This window comes from Amblyomma americanum, chromosome 7 (genome assembly GCF_052857255.1).
Source record: "Amblyomma americanum isolate KBUSLIRL-KWMA chromosome 7, ASM5285725v1, whole genome shotgun sequence".
Lineage (NCBI taxonomy): Eukaryota > Metazoa > Arthropoda > Arachnida > Ixodida > Ixodidae > Amblyomma > Amblyomma americanum.
This window is the reverse complement of record NC_135503.1, coordinates 20,672,090-20,687,670: the sequence shown is the minus strand read 5'-3', so window position 1 is coordinate 20,687,670 and position 15,581 is coordinate 20,672,090. Positions and strand designations below refer to the sequence as shown.

The window sequence follows — 15,581 nt, the reverse complement described above, 5'->3', positions numbered from 1 at the left end:
CCTTAATCGAAAAGGCCAAATGGTTTGCTACGGCTCTTGGCGAAGAGAACTTTTGCGGTGGCACTGGATGGCTGCAACGGTTTAAAAACCGCCACGGCATTGTAGGAAAGGCCATTTCAGGCGAAAGTGGGGCTGTCAGCAGCCAGGAGATGCAGCAGTGGCTTTCTGAGGAGTGGTCAAAGATCACAGAAGTTTTCGCCTGCAGAAATCTTCAATGCAGACGAAACTGGTCTCTTTTGGCAAATGTTGCCGAATAAGACACTCGCTCTTCGTGGAACCACATGCCACAATGGTAAAATGAGCAAAGTGCGTGTGTCGGTGCTGCTTGCAGCCAACATGGACGGCTCGTGCAAGCTACGGCCATTCGTGATCGGGAAGAGCAAGTCACCGCGCTGCTTCAAGAACTGTAAACAGCTTCCCATCCGCTATGGCTGTAATAGGAAGGCCTGGATGACACGTCAACTTTTTGTTGAATGGCTGCAGGCTTGGGACGCTGAGTTGGGCAAGTCGTGCCACCGAGTTTGCCTTCTGGTAGACAACTGTTCGGCCCATCAAACAACTTGCAAGCTGCAGCACATCGAATTGAAGTTTCTCCCGCCGAACACCACAGCGAGACTGCAGCCCCTCGACCAGGGTATCATAAAGGCATTCAAGGTAGGCTATCGGAAGCGACTTATTCAACGGCTCCTCATAAACCTCCGCATGGGAACCGATCTCAAGATTGACCTACTTGGCGCGATCCAGATGATTACCGGCGCTTGGGGCGACGTGAAGCAGGCCACAGTAGCCAACTGTTTTGGCAAGGCAGGCCTTGAAGTGGCCAGAGATGAATGTTTGGAAGCTTTAGATGACGATGAGTGCTTGGAGGACGCGTTCCGCGACTTGTCCAATTTTTCCGGCACCGTCCCGCCCGAAGTTACTGTTGATGACTTCATTAACGCTGACAGCGAAGTTCAAGCGGTAGCTGACCTCGCTGATGAGGACCTTGTGGCCGGAATAGCTGGCGTTCAAGACAGCGATTCCAGCGACAACGAGGGCAACTGTGTTTTCGAAGAAACGCGTCCGTGCACAGCCACTGAACTGGCGTCAGCGTTCAGCCTGATTCTGCGCTGTTGCGGCGAAATGGAAGGCACTGGGCTCTCGCACCTAGACAGTCTCGAGAAGATTGGAACTAGTGTTTTAAACTTCATTTCCCAGAGTAAAAAAGCAGCCCAAAATTAGTGATTTTTTTTCCGTGAAATAAAGCGCTTTCATATTGTGTGCACATGCTATGTGATTCGCGGCTGTTCCAGTTGGTAAGCCACAATTTTTTATGATCGCGAGTGCTTTTTTGGCCTATATCTGTATATCGAATTTTCGCTATATCGAACTATTTTCCGATCCCCGTCGAATTCGATATATCCGGGTTCGACTGTAATATCAATGGCTTTGATTCAGCACGACTGTCTTATCCAAGTAACCGAAGATTTTCTGAACAAAATCACCTGCTTTTACCAAAGATCCACTCTAATTATGGATAACAGACAGTTTATTTTTCTGCCATCTCATTTATGGAATTCGTTGCCCACAATTGTCAAATCATATCTCACACAACTGTCTTTTCAGCACTCCTTGAAAGATCGTTCCTTGTCCACTCATACAATTTCTAATGCCGTATTTACTAAATTCTAATGCGCCCTCGATTGTAACGTGCAGCCGTTTCCTCTCGCTTCGGAAAAAAAAAAAACAATTCAATGGCTTCGATTGTAACACGCATCACATTTTTTCTTTGTTTTATAAAAATTAATCTTCTTCACAATGTGGAGCGACCAACCTTAATTGTAACCTCTGTAAAGTCACGAAGTGCCGCAGGTTTCCTATCGCTGTCAACATCCCAAAGCATTTCATCCTTGGAGCCGTTTATAGCATTTGAAATTGCGCACTTTTGAAGGCCTTGTTGACCATCGCAGATGAAATCGTGCACCGCGCAGCTTTCACCATTCTCGCAAACTCCTGCAGCGAGGCACTGGAAACCGGCCCTTCTTCGGCTCGTTGCTGCTTTTCCAAATCAACTTGCTGGCGAAAATCCTGTTTCTGTTTCCGGCAATCACACTCTCAAGTTTCAGGGACAAAAAATGTATGTGAGTCAGCCCGATTGCCACTTGCCTCTTGCCAGCAAGATCACCTTTTTTTTTTTTCAACCCACCGTTTTAGTGAATTCGGCGGGGCTGAAGTCCAGGTCCAAGCCTTGCTGATGGGACACTTCAAAGGCTCGTGAAACCTATCGGTATCCACGACTGTGGTAGGCGATATGGAGATATATTGGTGCGCGAAAGATACCAAGCCACCTTTTTGTGATGCCGATGACAGTAGGGTGTTACTGGCGTAGTTTCATTTTTGTTCTCAATTGTAATGGGCATGTCAACTTTAGATGAATTTTTCCGGAAAAAAGGTGCGCATTAGAATGAGTAAATATGGTAGTTAGATTTTTGGACTTCTTTCTTTTTTTAAATTAAAAGTTTTGTTCTAGTGTGCTTCTTCATTTTGTTTTCTTTTAGTGATATAATTACTATGTATCTTACGTCAATACTTTATTGATCTTTTTGGCCTTTTTCATTGTTTCCCTTTTGCATTATTTGCTTGGTACAGATGTTTGCTTTGTAACTGTAATGTGTCGAGGTTCTTTCACACTATAGTTTGTATAATTACTGTGCTTTTTCTATACAAACCTGTGTTTTTTTGCTTGCTTCCACTATATTTTTACTATGCTGTCTAACTTTAAATTACAGTAGCAGCTCGTTCATTCGATCCATGTTAATTCGGAAATCTGGGTAATTTGAACTGTTGGCTCTGTGTATGGTGTCTGTGGCGTCGTACGTACGTTAATCCGGACGCTACGGGTCTCGCATCGGCTAATTCAAACGGGTTCCTGAAGGGAAGACGTGTCTAGGTGTGACCGACGCAGCAAGAAATAATTGAAATAGACATACTCAGAACCTGAATACCATGCTGCAGAGTCTTTCATGCACCTCCGACAACAACGTGCTATGGCAGGCTTGCTGACGAACAGACGGACGGCCAGTTCTCCTAGAACAGTCTGAGCACTTAGTTTCAGTTTCGCTTTTCTGAGCTTCGCACCGGCTTGCATCGACAGCGGCTCAACCAGCCAGCATCACCCAGCCAACCGACATTACGGACGCTGATTGGCGCATCACTGATGTTTTCTTCCCTCCCCCCCTCACCCCACCCTTTTATTTTTTTCTCCATGCTTCAGCACCGTTGAGCACTTTCGTTGCTTCTGTCCGCGTGTTCCTGTTTTTCCACTGCGCGGAAACTGCGTGCTCGTCATTTGTAGTCACTGTTCTTGCAGTGAAGCCTCCTCGCACGCAATGTCGCGGTTTGGTAGAGCACCACTGTGTCGCACTGTGATGGATGCCAGGGAGGTCCTTACGATTTTGATGCAGGTCTGGTTCGACGCTTCCAACAATATGCACGCAATAAAGCATTGATGGAAACAGGAAATATAGTTACTGCTGTGCCGATCCTATCTCAAAAGCAAGCATCCATGACTAAATAAATCTTTCACTAAATAAATTAGGCATGATTCGTGAGCATGGAGGTGTGCGCTGTGCATGAATTAGTTTTTGAGCCAGTCTCAGTTAAGCCATTCAGATTATGGTGAAATGCTGGGTTTCAAATCACTCACAAATGTTCCGATTTTTGTCTACAGTAAAATATAATGCGTGTCTGAGAGGGACATATGGTGTTTGCATAGCTATTCGTGCCCTAGTTCGTTCGTATATTTTCGGTTGAAGTTTTGGCTTTAACCTCTTGTAACTTTTGCTTTTAGTTATTAAAAATAGGGGTGGTGTTATATTCGAAATTTTGAATCCGAGGAACTGGTATTAGAGAGTTTACGAACGGTCAAAAATTGCCGAACATTCATACATCTGTTGCAAAACCATAATATCTGGTCACATTACCTGCAAATCAAGTTTAAAGGGTACAAAGGTGTCTTCTCTGCGTTCTTCATCATCTTTTATCGCGTGGACCAGTCGCATTCGGACGCTGCTGGCTTGGACCTCGTGCAAAATTCCTCGTAGCACACGTGATGAGAACAAGATGGCCGACCGCCTGCTTCAAACAATCGCAATGCGAAATAGCACGGTTTTTAAGGGGACGGGTAATCCCTATACCTCCCATGTATTATAGCCCATATCTGTGCCCCCCTTTTCTCAGTCTCTGCTAGGGTTAAGCCTTCTCATTGGTATCATTGTAATTGGCTCTCTGTGTGCTCTATTCTGAACCGGAAATATAGCTCAATAAAAATTAGTTTTCTTTAGTTCCTGCTTTCAATGGAACCTCCCAATTTTCAAGCCGAAATCGACAATAAACATCCTGTGAAACAAAACTCTGTTTGAATTTCCATAATTCTAGTTCAGTAAACTTTCCCTTATACGTATTTTTTTGGTAGTGAGAGAAAATGGTGTTTATAGCAGCTGTGGTTCTGGGGAAAAAGGCTCAAATGTTGAAAAAATTGGTATTCTAAGATAATTGGCTTTGAAGTGACAAAAAGAGCATTACAAAATTGCGTTCAACAAATGCATGTTGATGATTGCACGTTGAGGATTTCAATGGCCGCTGGCGAGGTAGTCATCTGCACAATCGTTACTTCTCTTGCTTGTTTGCTGCCCCTCTTTCCAAACAACTTTTGCAATCATCTGTGTATCCCTTTATGCAAAGTTAAATTGTCGCAGTCGGCCTTAAACAGCCAGTTCACCACGTATCATACTGGTGAACAACAATTGATAGGAAATGTCTGCTCGGGCAAAGCTTCAGTCATTAAAATTAAGCAGAGCATTCATCCTGAACATTTTAAGCGTCTAATGACCAATAAGCACATCCTTCCCAGCAAGCTCGCAAACTAAATTATGGAAGACTCATCTGTGTTTTGTGCCTTCCAATGGAGGCATTTCCTTTTCTTCCTCAACCAGTGCATAGTCATGGTAAGTAGGTCACCTTCAGCTCGTCCGTATGTTGTGCCGAGAGACATTGTGCTCTGTGTCGGGCAACGTTGCCGGAATTCCACAGCATGAAGGCAAATGTAGGCTCATGACCGCATAATCAGTGCTTCGAATAACACTTTTTCGGTGTTAGTCATTTCAATAACTGTCAAAAGTCGAGCCCCAGAGCCAAAAAGAAAGCATCATAGCTTGTGAAATCGTAATGCGAGAGTAAACAATGCGCTTCAGGCAAATCCCTCGCCGTCTGGAGCTTCATTTAGCTAAAAAAATGATGGGAAGATTTTTACTGTTGCCAGACAAGCGCTAACCCTCCAAATTTGGAGAAATTCACTGCATATTTTCTTTTTTCCTTTTTTTCAACACAGGAGACCTACACACCAGACTTGGGTGCAAAACAGGTCATGATTGGTCACCACTCAGGTTTTGAAAAATGTAATTTTTTGTAGTAAAAAAATTGTTCGCACGCCAGTGAGAAATTCTATCTTGTTCAGAAAAAAAGCTGAGATTTCATATTGTCGAAAAACAGGGAACTGATTTAAAAAAAAAAAAATTGCCTACCCTGTTTCCAGTGCTTAAAGTCTGGTTCCATCAATGGGAGGTCTCCAGTGATTCAAGCACAGGTGAAGAGTGAAATAAAGAGGGGATGGGGAGAGAGAAGCAGCTGACTGCCTGTTTTACATATCATTTTATACAAAGGGGAGATATCATTTTTAAAGGTTGTTGTTGGCTCAGTTTATGTTGCAGACCTGAAACAAACTATCCCCAAGCTCTGCCAGTGTGCTCGTTGTTGTGTAGCCCTTTAGCTGAGCCGCCATCTCTGGACTGACTCGTGGTGTGAGGGCACGGGTTTCAGTTTTTCTTCCACTGTGTAGTGCTGCCAACTATGTATTTTTATCCTTCCCTGAATTTAGAAAAAGTGTTAATGATTCTTACTAACAATCAGCAAAATTTTCTTAACAATAGAGAATATATGTTTCAACTACTACTGACAAGAAAAATAAAAATGGTTGCTTGCTTCGGATTCATGTCGTCCCCACATTCTAGCACGAGGGGGGGGGGGGGGGGGGGGGGGGGGGTTCTCAGACCGCTAGTCAATATTGGGGAGGGTCTGAGGCGAACCGAATTTGTTTAAGAGAGAGAGAGAGAGGGGGTTTATTGATGGGAAAGGAAGAGAGGTTGGCCTGAAAAATTAATACCTGGCCTGCTACTCTGCACACGGGAAGAGGAGAAAAAAGGGTCACGATGGGGGATGATGATAGGAGGAGGCAGGTGAAAATGCACAAAAAAACAAGGCACACTTTCTAACATCACAAACGCGAGGCAAGGCCCGTGTTGCTTAAAAAGCATGAGAGTGCTCGCGTTGCCTGTACAGTTTTCTAACTATCTGGCCAAGTGCCGAGGATCAAATCCTCCGAGAGGGACCTTGTGTCATCAAATTTGTTCGACAAATTTGGTCGAATTTGTTTGACTCTTCCGTTATGTGTTGCATACCTAATGCCCTTACCAATGGTGCTCATCCTGTCGCCTTTGCAGCTCTTCCAGCGTGAGTTCGGCGATCTTTGTTTTGATTTTTTCTGACAGACTGGCCACATTCAGGTATATGTGAACGGCACTGCAAGATATAGTCGAAATTCTCTATTCAAACCTGGATTCCATGCTACATAGTCGCTCGCGCACCTCTGACGTGCGCATGACAGCAGGCATGACGACGAACAGGCGGCCCTGTATCTGGGAACACTTTGATTGCTTACTTTCGGTTTCGCTACTTTGAGCTTCATGCCAGACTGCAGTGGTGGCGTCTCGACCAGCCAGCATAAGCCAGGCAACCCTGCATAGCTGGCGCATCGTTTGGGATGTTGATTGGCGTGTCAATGGTGTTTTCTCCCTCTCTATCCTTTTCTTCCCTCGTTGCTTCGGCACTGTTCTCTCTGCTTGCGTTCGCGTGGTTTCATGTTTTCATTGCACTGGGACTGCGCGCTCGTCAATGTGCTGTTTGCTGTTCGAGTGGTGAAGCCTTCTCGCACACGACGGTGCTGCTTGTGATGGGCGTGACGTAGTGGTGGTGTTCCACCGTGTCGCACTGTGAGGGGTGCGGGAGGCCCTTGCGAATTTGGCACAGTTTTAATTCAATGCTCCCGGCAGTATGCATGCAGTAAACCATTGATGGAAATGTGAAAAACAGTCATTGCCACGCTGTTATTATCTTAAAGGCAGGCAACAATTGCCCGTTCTTTCACCAAAATAATATACTGTGGTGCCGTTAATTCTTGACAGTTCTTTCGGTGTCATTCGAAGATTAGAACATTTTTTGCCGGTCCCTTGAAGTTCAAATTAAGAGCTTTAACTGCATCTCTGTAGCCATTTCAAGGTGCTCTGAAGTTTGTTTTTCATTGCTCCAAAAATTGCACCAAATCACGAGTTGGCGTTAGCATCATTGATAGCAAATAGTGCCATGGTTGTGGCCAAACGTGTTGCAGTGCAGGTCTGCAAGCCGTGGGACTAGCACTGTGGTTTGTGCGCATTTCTGTACCTGTTTATTGGGTCCTGTCTTCTGTTTGCAAGTACATTGTGTGCTTTTCCTTAGTATTGTTGCTTGTTTGTGCACCTGTGAAAAAGTGAGCACAGTACAGTATTTACTGCTGCCTGTTTCCAGGCAATTCCTTTTGTTTTAGGATGAGCCTGTCTCAATTAGCAACCTGAAAAATTAAGAAGTTTTGTTTCATTTCACATTTCTTTATTCACATTAACATTGGCATGCAGGTATATTCTTAATATATCTAGAAATAAAACAATGCATAGAGTTCTCTGCCGATAGATAAAATTGTGCTTTAAAGTGCAGCGCTTGCGACAGAGACGCATAACATGTGAACACATGTAAACACTGTTATACTATCAATAGGAGTCTTTCCTCATTTGTTTCACGAATGCAGGCCCGCCTCTATTTGTGGTTGGTCAGCTTGCATGCTTAGATACGAGTGCTCTACTAATATTAACTTGCCATTCATGGCAGATGAAAGTTCAAATGGCAATAAAATGTTTCTTCTGCTGCCCTGTGTTCAGTCATGTCAGACATGCCAGACTTAGTAAGGATGCAAGAATTCCTGGAATGGTGGTAATGCACCAGGTTGTTTCATACATATGGACAGCAAAGGAAGCTCGGGAACCATTTTTGCATTTTTGTTCTGTTTGCGTGTTATTTAATACGATAAAGAATTCAGTGGGCTGAAATTTGTCCATGGTTGCTAGATTTACGGATTGTCTTAACATTTGCCTGCAACAATTGCAAAGCTACATTTGTTGTGTCAATACCCCTTTGCAGGTGCTGATGCCTGCACGGGAGTCTATCAAGCATCATGGCAATCCCCAAGGCGCCCACGGAACAACCATGATGCCAGGATTTTCGCGGAGTGAAGACTATCGCTCAATCACAACCTGCAACGATGATCCTGATCCGCCCACACTGTCCGAGGATCGCCACACGCCACCGCACTGCAATGGGAAAATCCCCAGTGGGGATGATGTTGACGAGGGCTTCAACATTGGCTGCTCGCTGACCAAGCCTAAGAGTGGTCAGCACGATTCATAGGCATTTTGAAAATAGCTGCTACAGCGATGTCTGTACAGCACTGAGTGTTGCACAACATCCTCCTCTTTGTTCATAGAGCATTGCCCATGTTCTCCACGACTACCTATTTTATTTCACAACTCTACTTAGAGCACCAGTGGTTGTACTGCATCATTGGAAAATTAAGTGCCACATATATCATGCATTTTTGAAAATTATATGCCACCTTCCATAACTTTAGTGGAAATGAAACCTTTTTATATACTGCCTGCCAGAAATGTTAGTGTTTACACCCTTGCAACAGGTATACAGTTGAGCCTCGTTATAACAAAGTTGAAGGGGCCTTCGTTATAGCCGTAGCTTCGTTATAGTCCGTGTTCAGCGAACTTCAAGAGGAATAGTCATTCCTTTGTTATATCTATGATTTCATTATAAACCGCTTTGTTATAATGAGGTTCGACTGTGTATATATATATATATACAGTGCAGTCCACTTATAACGATATTGAGAAAACCGGAAAATCCAATCGTTGTAACCGATTATTGCTCTATCTGGGGTGGCGAAAAAAATGCTGAAGTAACGCAGGTATTCCGCCATGCATTTAGCTATTACCCCATATGAAGCCGCCGCCGCCGCCCGCGCTCCTTTCAAGGGCGCACAGCGTCTTGGCGCTCTGCCAAGGGTTCTGAGAGAGCCATCCCCACCCCTTCTGGAGCTCCTATCAAAAGATAACGCGCTTAGATGTTATCCGCACACAGCATATTGGCGCGCTGCCAAGGTCTGCGCTGCGGATAGTGCGAAACATGGAATGCGCCAAGCAAAGCTAAGGCTTTAGAAAAAAAGTAAATTCTCAACCATGTCAGCGACAATAGTGGTGGTGGTGAAGGGGGGGGTGTACTCAGTTCACAAACGCACAAACGAGTGGAAACTGTATGTGTGAGGCAGCTTTGCGTGGCAGCGGCCAAGCAAGCTCCTCCCTCCTACGATTGTTACTACGATAGCAATAGCGCTTGGTTCCCAAGGCTGTAGGCAACGCTCCTTCATGGATTTCGTCACACGGGTCCGTTTGTGGAGTTTTTACGTCGTTCGCTTAAAAGTATTTTATTTTTATCAAACTTGCAGACAAAATTTGGTGGTAAACACCTTCTGGGTGGCCAGAATCCTATCGTTGTATCCATTATTTCTCTGATAATTGTATCGTTATATATACGGTTTATTTTTTTGATAGCGAAAGCTATACTGGCCATGAACTTGCGATTTCACTGTGGTGGTGCTCCGAGGGGGCACAGAGACAGACCTTGAGCCATTGCCTAGCAACCGCCGCAGCTGGGCGGACGCCGCATGCTCGTCGTGCCATCTGCCGCGACGTCACAATGTGCGCCTCACCGCAGAGCCGCTCTTACCCTTACTCGCCCTTGCGTGCTTAACCGCTAACCAACATATTCAGTGGTGGCATCTATGGGAGCCACTGAAACCCCCGCACACTCACTGAATAAAAAAAAAAAAAACCCGTGCCGAGGCTGGGAATCGAACCAGGGCCTTCGGCATTTGAGGCGGAGACGCTACCATTCCGCGACGACGGCTCAAGGTTTAATCATGAATAAAGGCGCATCAAGTGAATGCAAGGGTTTTATTTAAACTCTTCCGATCCAGATGTTGCCGCGCTTTCGCTACGTATATCCTGGCCTAACAGAGCTAGGCCATCAGTAATTTTTTACATAGGAGCAGTGGGAGAATTGATAAATCTAAACAATTTGATCGTTGTAAGCAATATATCGTTATATCTGGTATCGTCATAAGGGGATTACACTGTGTGTGTGTATATATATATATATATATATATATATGTCAGATCTCTTGTTTTTGTAATTTTGCAATGATGATCTGGCCCTTCCATTATGGTATTTTTTAAGTGGGTAAGTGCAGCCAGTGATGCTTTTCTCTTGTTTTAACTCCAGCACTTCAATCCAGCTTATGCTTTTTTATGTGTTGTGTAGACAAGTTCATGTGCAACAAAATTACACTTGCACTGCAACCCTGATGCTTAAAAGTGCAGAAAATGGTGCTGTAACTGCTAAAGGCATTGGGGTGGGTGCTCACCTTCCTGCCTGAAGTATCTCTTATTTGCTTAACCGCATAGGCAGTGCTTTTATTCAGTAAAAAAGCCAGTTAAAGGTGTGCTTATCTGATAACTCCTTTAAATTAAAATTTGGATGTAACTTAGTGTAGCCTCAATAATGTGTTCCCAGTTCATACAATTTCCTGGTTAGTACGCTCAAAATCATGAGCAACAAAAATCTACTTTTTAGTTACTCTATTTTTCTTTCGGTTGATATGTTCGCAGGTGACGGGACTTGCTGGCTACTGTATTCAAAATTTCGACAAATTCTAGTCGTAAAATACGTTTAGCGACTAACTGCACATTCGCAAATATACGAGCAGGCTGAACCTAGCATTTTTGTAAATACAGTAGGACCCCGCTATAGTAAACTCGTTTATAGTAAAAACTGATATATTGATGGGAAGCTGTGGTCCCATTTTGCCTTCCATAGACGACTGTACATTTTTTTTTTCGGTTATAGTAACATTTTTTTTTCGAAGAAATGGCTACAGTAAAGACCGTCTGGCCGTGGCGATGTACTTCCCATGGAATGATGAATTCGTGGCACTCACGAAGTCTAGGATCGCGAGGCAGATACCAAGGGCTCTCTTTGAGGTGGCTTCACAACTATGGTCAAGAGCTGCGAGGAGAAGCCAACTTATTGAAGCCCTTGAGGCAGTGTGGCAAAGCGCGCGGCGCACACGGGAAAAGTCATGGTGGCCATGAATGTAGAAAGAAAGTGGAGTGCGTCGCTGAGAAAGGAAAGCCAGTAAAAGTAGGAGGAGTAGAGAAGGGCGTGCATTTATAGCATGGCAGCTCGAAGCACAGGGAAGCAACGGCAAGAAGTGGAGTCACGGCGGCACTGTGTAGGTGGCTCTGCCGCGCTTGACTTTGTCGCGCACATTTCTTAGCTACAAGCTCTCAAATGATGCTGAAGCCACAGAAGTCGACACCGTGATCATGGGTTTTCACATGGAACCGAACTCGCTCTTTTTTTTTGTAGCCTTGTTGTATTCGTGTAAATGTGGTACTTCTACAAGATGTAAACGATGTTATTAACATGATAGCATGCGATAACTGAAAATAATTATCACATAAAGGAATGATAAGAGCAGGATGCAAGGTATTTCTGAGTGTTTTATAAACCAACACATCGTGCCTAGTAAGCAGCCAGAGAGCATAGCCAGAGCAATGTCATCACCAACAACTGATATGGTAAAGACCCTGATATAGTAAAGATTTTTGCTGTTCTGAGCTGCTTAACTATAGAGGGTTTCTACTGTATTTTTGTATGCCATGATTAATCACATTCTACTGTAGTTGAAATGTCTTGTTTAACTGCTGCACGTTGTCAGGTAGCTTGGAGAAATTGTGAACCTGTGCCATGACTGCATTATTTGCTGTATTAATGGTTTCACTCCCATTTCAAGTAAGCCTTCACTGATATTTGAAGGCAGCTGGCATTATAGAGGTGCTTTGGAAAAGAGCGTCTTGCAGGATAGTGCTCAGTGTATCAATAGTGATTGCAAATCAGAATTGCTGTAGGCATAGTGCCCATAATGAAGTCTCCAAAGGTATATCTTAGTGCGAAAGCATTACTTAACATTCCTGAAAAAGCCAATGGGTCTGTGAAGCCTCGACCTTATGACTCTTCGCCTTTGATGAAATGACTTGGATGCTGTGTGGTTAGGGGAAGGTCACATGGTATGGAAGTTTAAAAGAAACTGTCTTGGAGGCCTTACTAGCCCCATTACACGAAATTTTGTCGGAGACCGTTGTTGAGGCTGAGATAATCCCAAAGAGATGGTGTCACAAGAGCTGTCATCTAGCCCCTGAAGCGGCGAGTGTGACGATGGCATGCACAACAGATACCAAGAGCAGCCATGTCTTACCTCCCCATCCTCAAACCACCATTGCCTTCGACATGCCAGTTTCTCGCACGGCATAACTGGCGGACCTCCATGTAGTGCCAGTTTTAACGACTACTTTCGCACCAAAATTGTGTTGCAACTGTTTGTCGCACAGCCTTCCAGGTGGCGCCATACAATTTCCTAGTGTATACAGCTTACAGTGGTAGTCAGGAAGGAGGCTAGCTTGCGACAGAGATTTTTTGAACCGACTGTGCACCTTCAGTCCTATGCCTTCCGAGACTCATTACACCAGTGTCTATGGAGACGTGAGACAGTTACTGTGCCATTTCCTTTCCTCAAAAAACAATTTTCATGTGTCGCGCGCAAGGTAAGGTTTGCACATATCATACATCTGCTAGTCAAGTTTGAGGCTAGCTCTCAACAGGTATTCGAACCGAATGTCCGATAGTTTCACTTGGACCTTTGTGGGTTCAGCGCTTGTAGGTGCATTTTCGTTCCATTTCTCGGTGCACAACCTGCGTCGAGGTCAAACCGTCATGATGACACACTAATGCTTTTGCATTTACACCATGTAAGCAGTCTTAAATGCCCTTATGTTCAGTGTGGGCAGTAGTTTTACTGTTTATTGTCACATATAACTCGTTCCCGAATATGCCCCCCTCCCCTCCAGTTGCAAACCTTGACGACCAAAAAAAAGTTGAGTTCAATTATAAGTCGATGCTTCCATCCCCACTGCTCTGTCTAACGAAAGCAGGGTGATGTATGTCTACAGTGCACTTCTTATGTAGTTTCCTGTGGGATGATGTCGCGGTGTGCATGCAGCCGGAAGCAATAGATGTGTGCCAATGGAAATACAAAGCAAATGAAGGTTGAAGGAGTTAAAACATTGCACTTCCCTACCTTCCGCACTCCTGTGCACCCTGGCTGACGAGCCTGTTAAGCAGCAAACCTAACTGCCAACAAATCTATAGTTTTGAATTCCAGTGCAACAGGCTTTGGAGGTTACCAGGAGTTTGCTCTCGTGCTACCTAGCGCTCATCAAGAAAAGTGACGGCGAGTGTGAGCAAGCCGGGTAAACTACTGCTTTACAAGCTTTCATTAGCAGTACCGGCTTGTAGCGGTACCAAAAAATTGGTGGTGGTTTAGCTCTGGTTAACCTGGAGTGACGCGATAGCTAGAGCTGGCCCGAGTGGAACTTTGTCACATGACCAACAACGTGACGAACCACGTGATCAGCCACGTCACCGCGCCGCCGGCAGATGCTTTGCACCACGTGACAGCGTGGCAGCGCCGCCACGGGGTGGTAGCGCTGCCACGCTGAAGGCTTGAAATGCTGCTGTAATGTAGCTATTGCTACAAAAATTTACACCTTTTTTTGTTTTTACCTCTGGAGCCGCATGCGCCCTGGGTAATGGGAAGCTGCATAAGGCGGGTATCCCCAGCTCGGCTGAAGCTACTTTAGATCCCACAAATAAGTCTGCTCTGTGTAGTACGCCGAGACCCCAACTTTTCTAACTTATATGTGGCGATATAGGGTGAATACTGGAATGTAAAATAAACATGTTTGACTATCTTCATGTGTGAAGGGAAGTGGTTAGCTGAAGGAATTGTTCGTGCGAGCAAATCTTCCTCTTAAGTTTTGAGGTAGCAGGCATTGCCACTACCAAGTGTTGAAAAATATGACTTTAACGGCTTTTTAATGTTTTTGAATGTTATTTGTACTTTTGTAGTGAACAGCCGCTCGAATGTTCACAGTGTTGTGTTTGTGTCTAATGATGTTTTGCAACTTGTGCATGTTTTCTGAGACTGCTTTTATCTTTTTTGGTACTGTCTTGTAAAGTCTGATGGCTGCAAATGGGCAAGTGCAGCAGTAGTCTGTGCCTTCAGAGTTTTATTTGTCAATATAGGCCAGTGATTGTAACGGTATTTTTCAACTTCTCTACATCTCTGCTTTTCTGCAGAAAAATCTGCTCAGCAGCGCCATTTCCACTATAGCGTTATGAAAGGTAAGCGTCACAGTAACTCATGAGAATTGTCCTCAACGTCCCTTCTGAATTATGTCTATTCCTGATCATATTTGACTTGGTGGTGCAAACATTCTTTTTTTACATCTGTATTAATATGCTATAATGTATATGATTTCTTTGCATCATTAAGAAAAGGCGGCAATGATGTTCTTTGCCTTTTGTTTACCTGCACCTTATTTCTTGAAGTTTGAGCTGTTTCTAGTTGTAAACATTGGCTCCTGTCACATGCACGTAATGAATGACATTCTTATATTCATTTCGGGTTGCAAAAGTGTGCAAAGAAAATTAACTTTGGGAAGAACATGTGGTGCTTTCAGTGCTTATTAAAAGCTCATTGTGTGCCAATATGTTTACTTTACTGAACAAACTTGGCATATTTGCTGTTATCTTTGTATCTTGCAGGGTTGACATTGTATGGGACTGGCTGTTCAGGCTCGGAAATAGATAGTGATGTTCTTAGACCAGCGTCTCGTGAGAACACTGCTGGTAAATAAGCAAGCCAAGGTCCTCTCCCATTTTCAGTGTTCAGTCCATCTTATATGAGACGTACATTTTATGAAACACTGTGGACAGCATTAGAGATGAAGATCTCGTGAATAAGGCACAGTTTCGGTGTGTCTTACGGACAGTATCTGAAGTGTTGTGAGTATTTCAGAATTGTATTATTAGGCTGTGCACTCTGTACTAAAGCACAAATAAAAAGTTAATGCATTCAGTTATGTATTGTGTAGCTTTGTTTTATTCTGGAAATACAAGGTTGAAGGACACATTACAACGTAAGTATATGAATGCCACTACCCAGGCATTCAATACACTCGTGCCAAGAAGTATGTATGCGGTAGAGTCTTGATGGTAAGATCATGGCTAACAGGAATTTTTCAAGATACTAACTCGTAGAATTCCCTGGCTCAAGTTCATTGCATACAATGGGCAGAATTTTGGATGTTCTGGACGGCCTTCCATGCCACTATGGGTGATACGAATGCAGGAGCCACGATCATACCTGTGTGCTC

At 44.2% G+C, this 15,581-nt stretch overlaps 1 protein-coding gene across 4 annotated transcripts in view; it reads left to right on the top strand.

The window, feature by feature from the left end:
* Ctps (CTP synthase) overlaps positions 1–15,287 on the top strand; it is a 33,470-nt gene extending 18,183 nt beyond the window's left edge. For 2 of the 4 annotated variants that reach the window (XM_077631417.1, XM_077631418.1), the window contains exons 15-17: positions 8,323–8,572; positions 14,503–14,547; positions 14,971–15,287. In XM_077631417.1, coding sequence (XP_077487543.1) covers positions 8,323–8,572; positions 14,503–14,547; positions 14,971–15,062 — 387 coding nt within the window. In that variant the 3' untranslated portion in view covers positions 15,063–15,287. Of the gene's footprint in view, positions 1–8,322; positions 9,232–9,327; positions 10,019–14,502; positions 14,548–14,970 lie in introns of those variants that run through there. The other 2 variants (XR_013307212.1, XR_013307213.1) reach the window with 1 other exon arrangement.
* Positions 15,288–15,581: the final 294 nt, after the last annotated feature.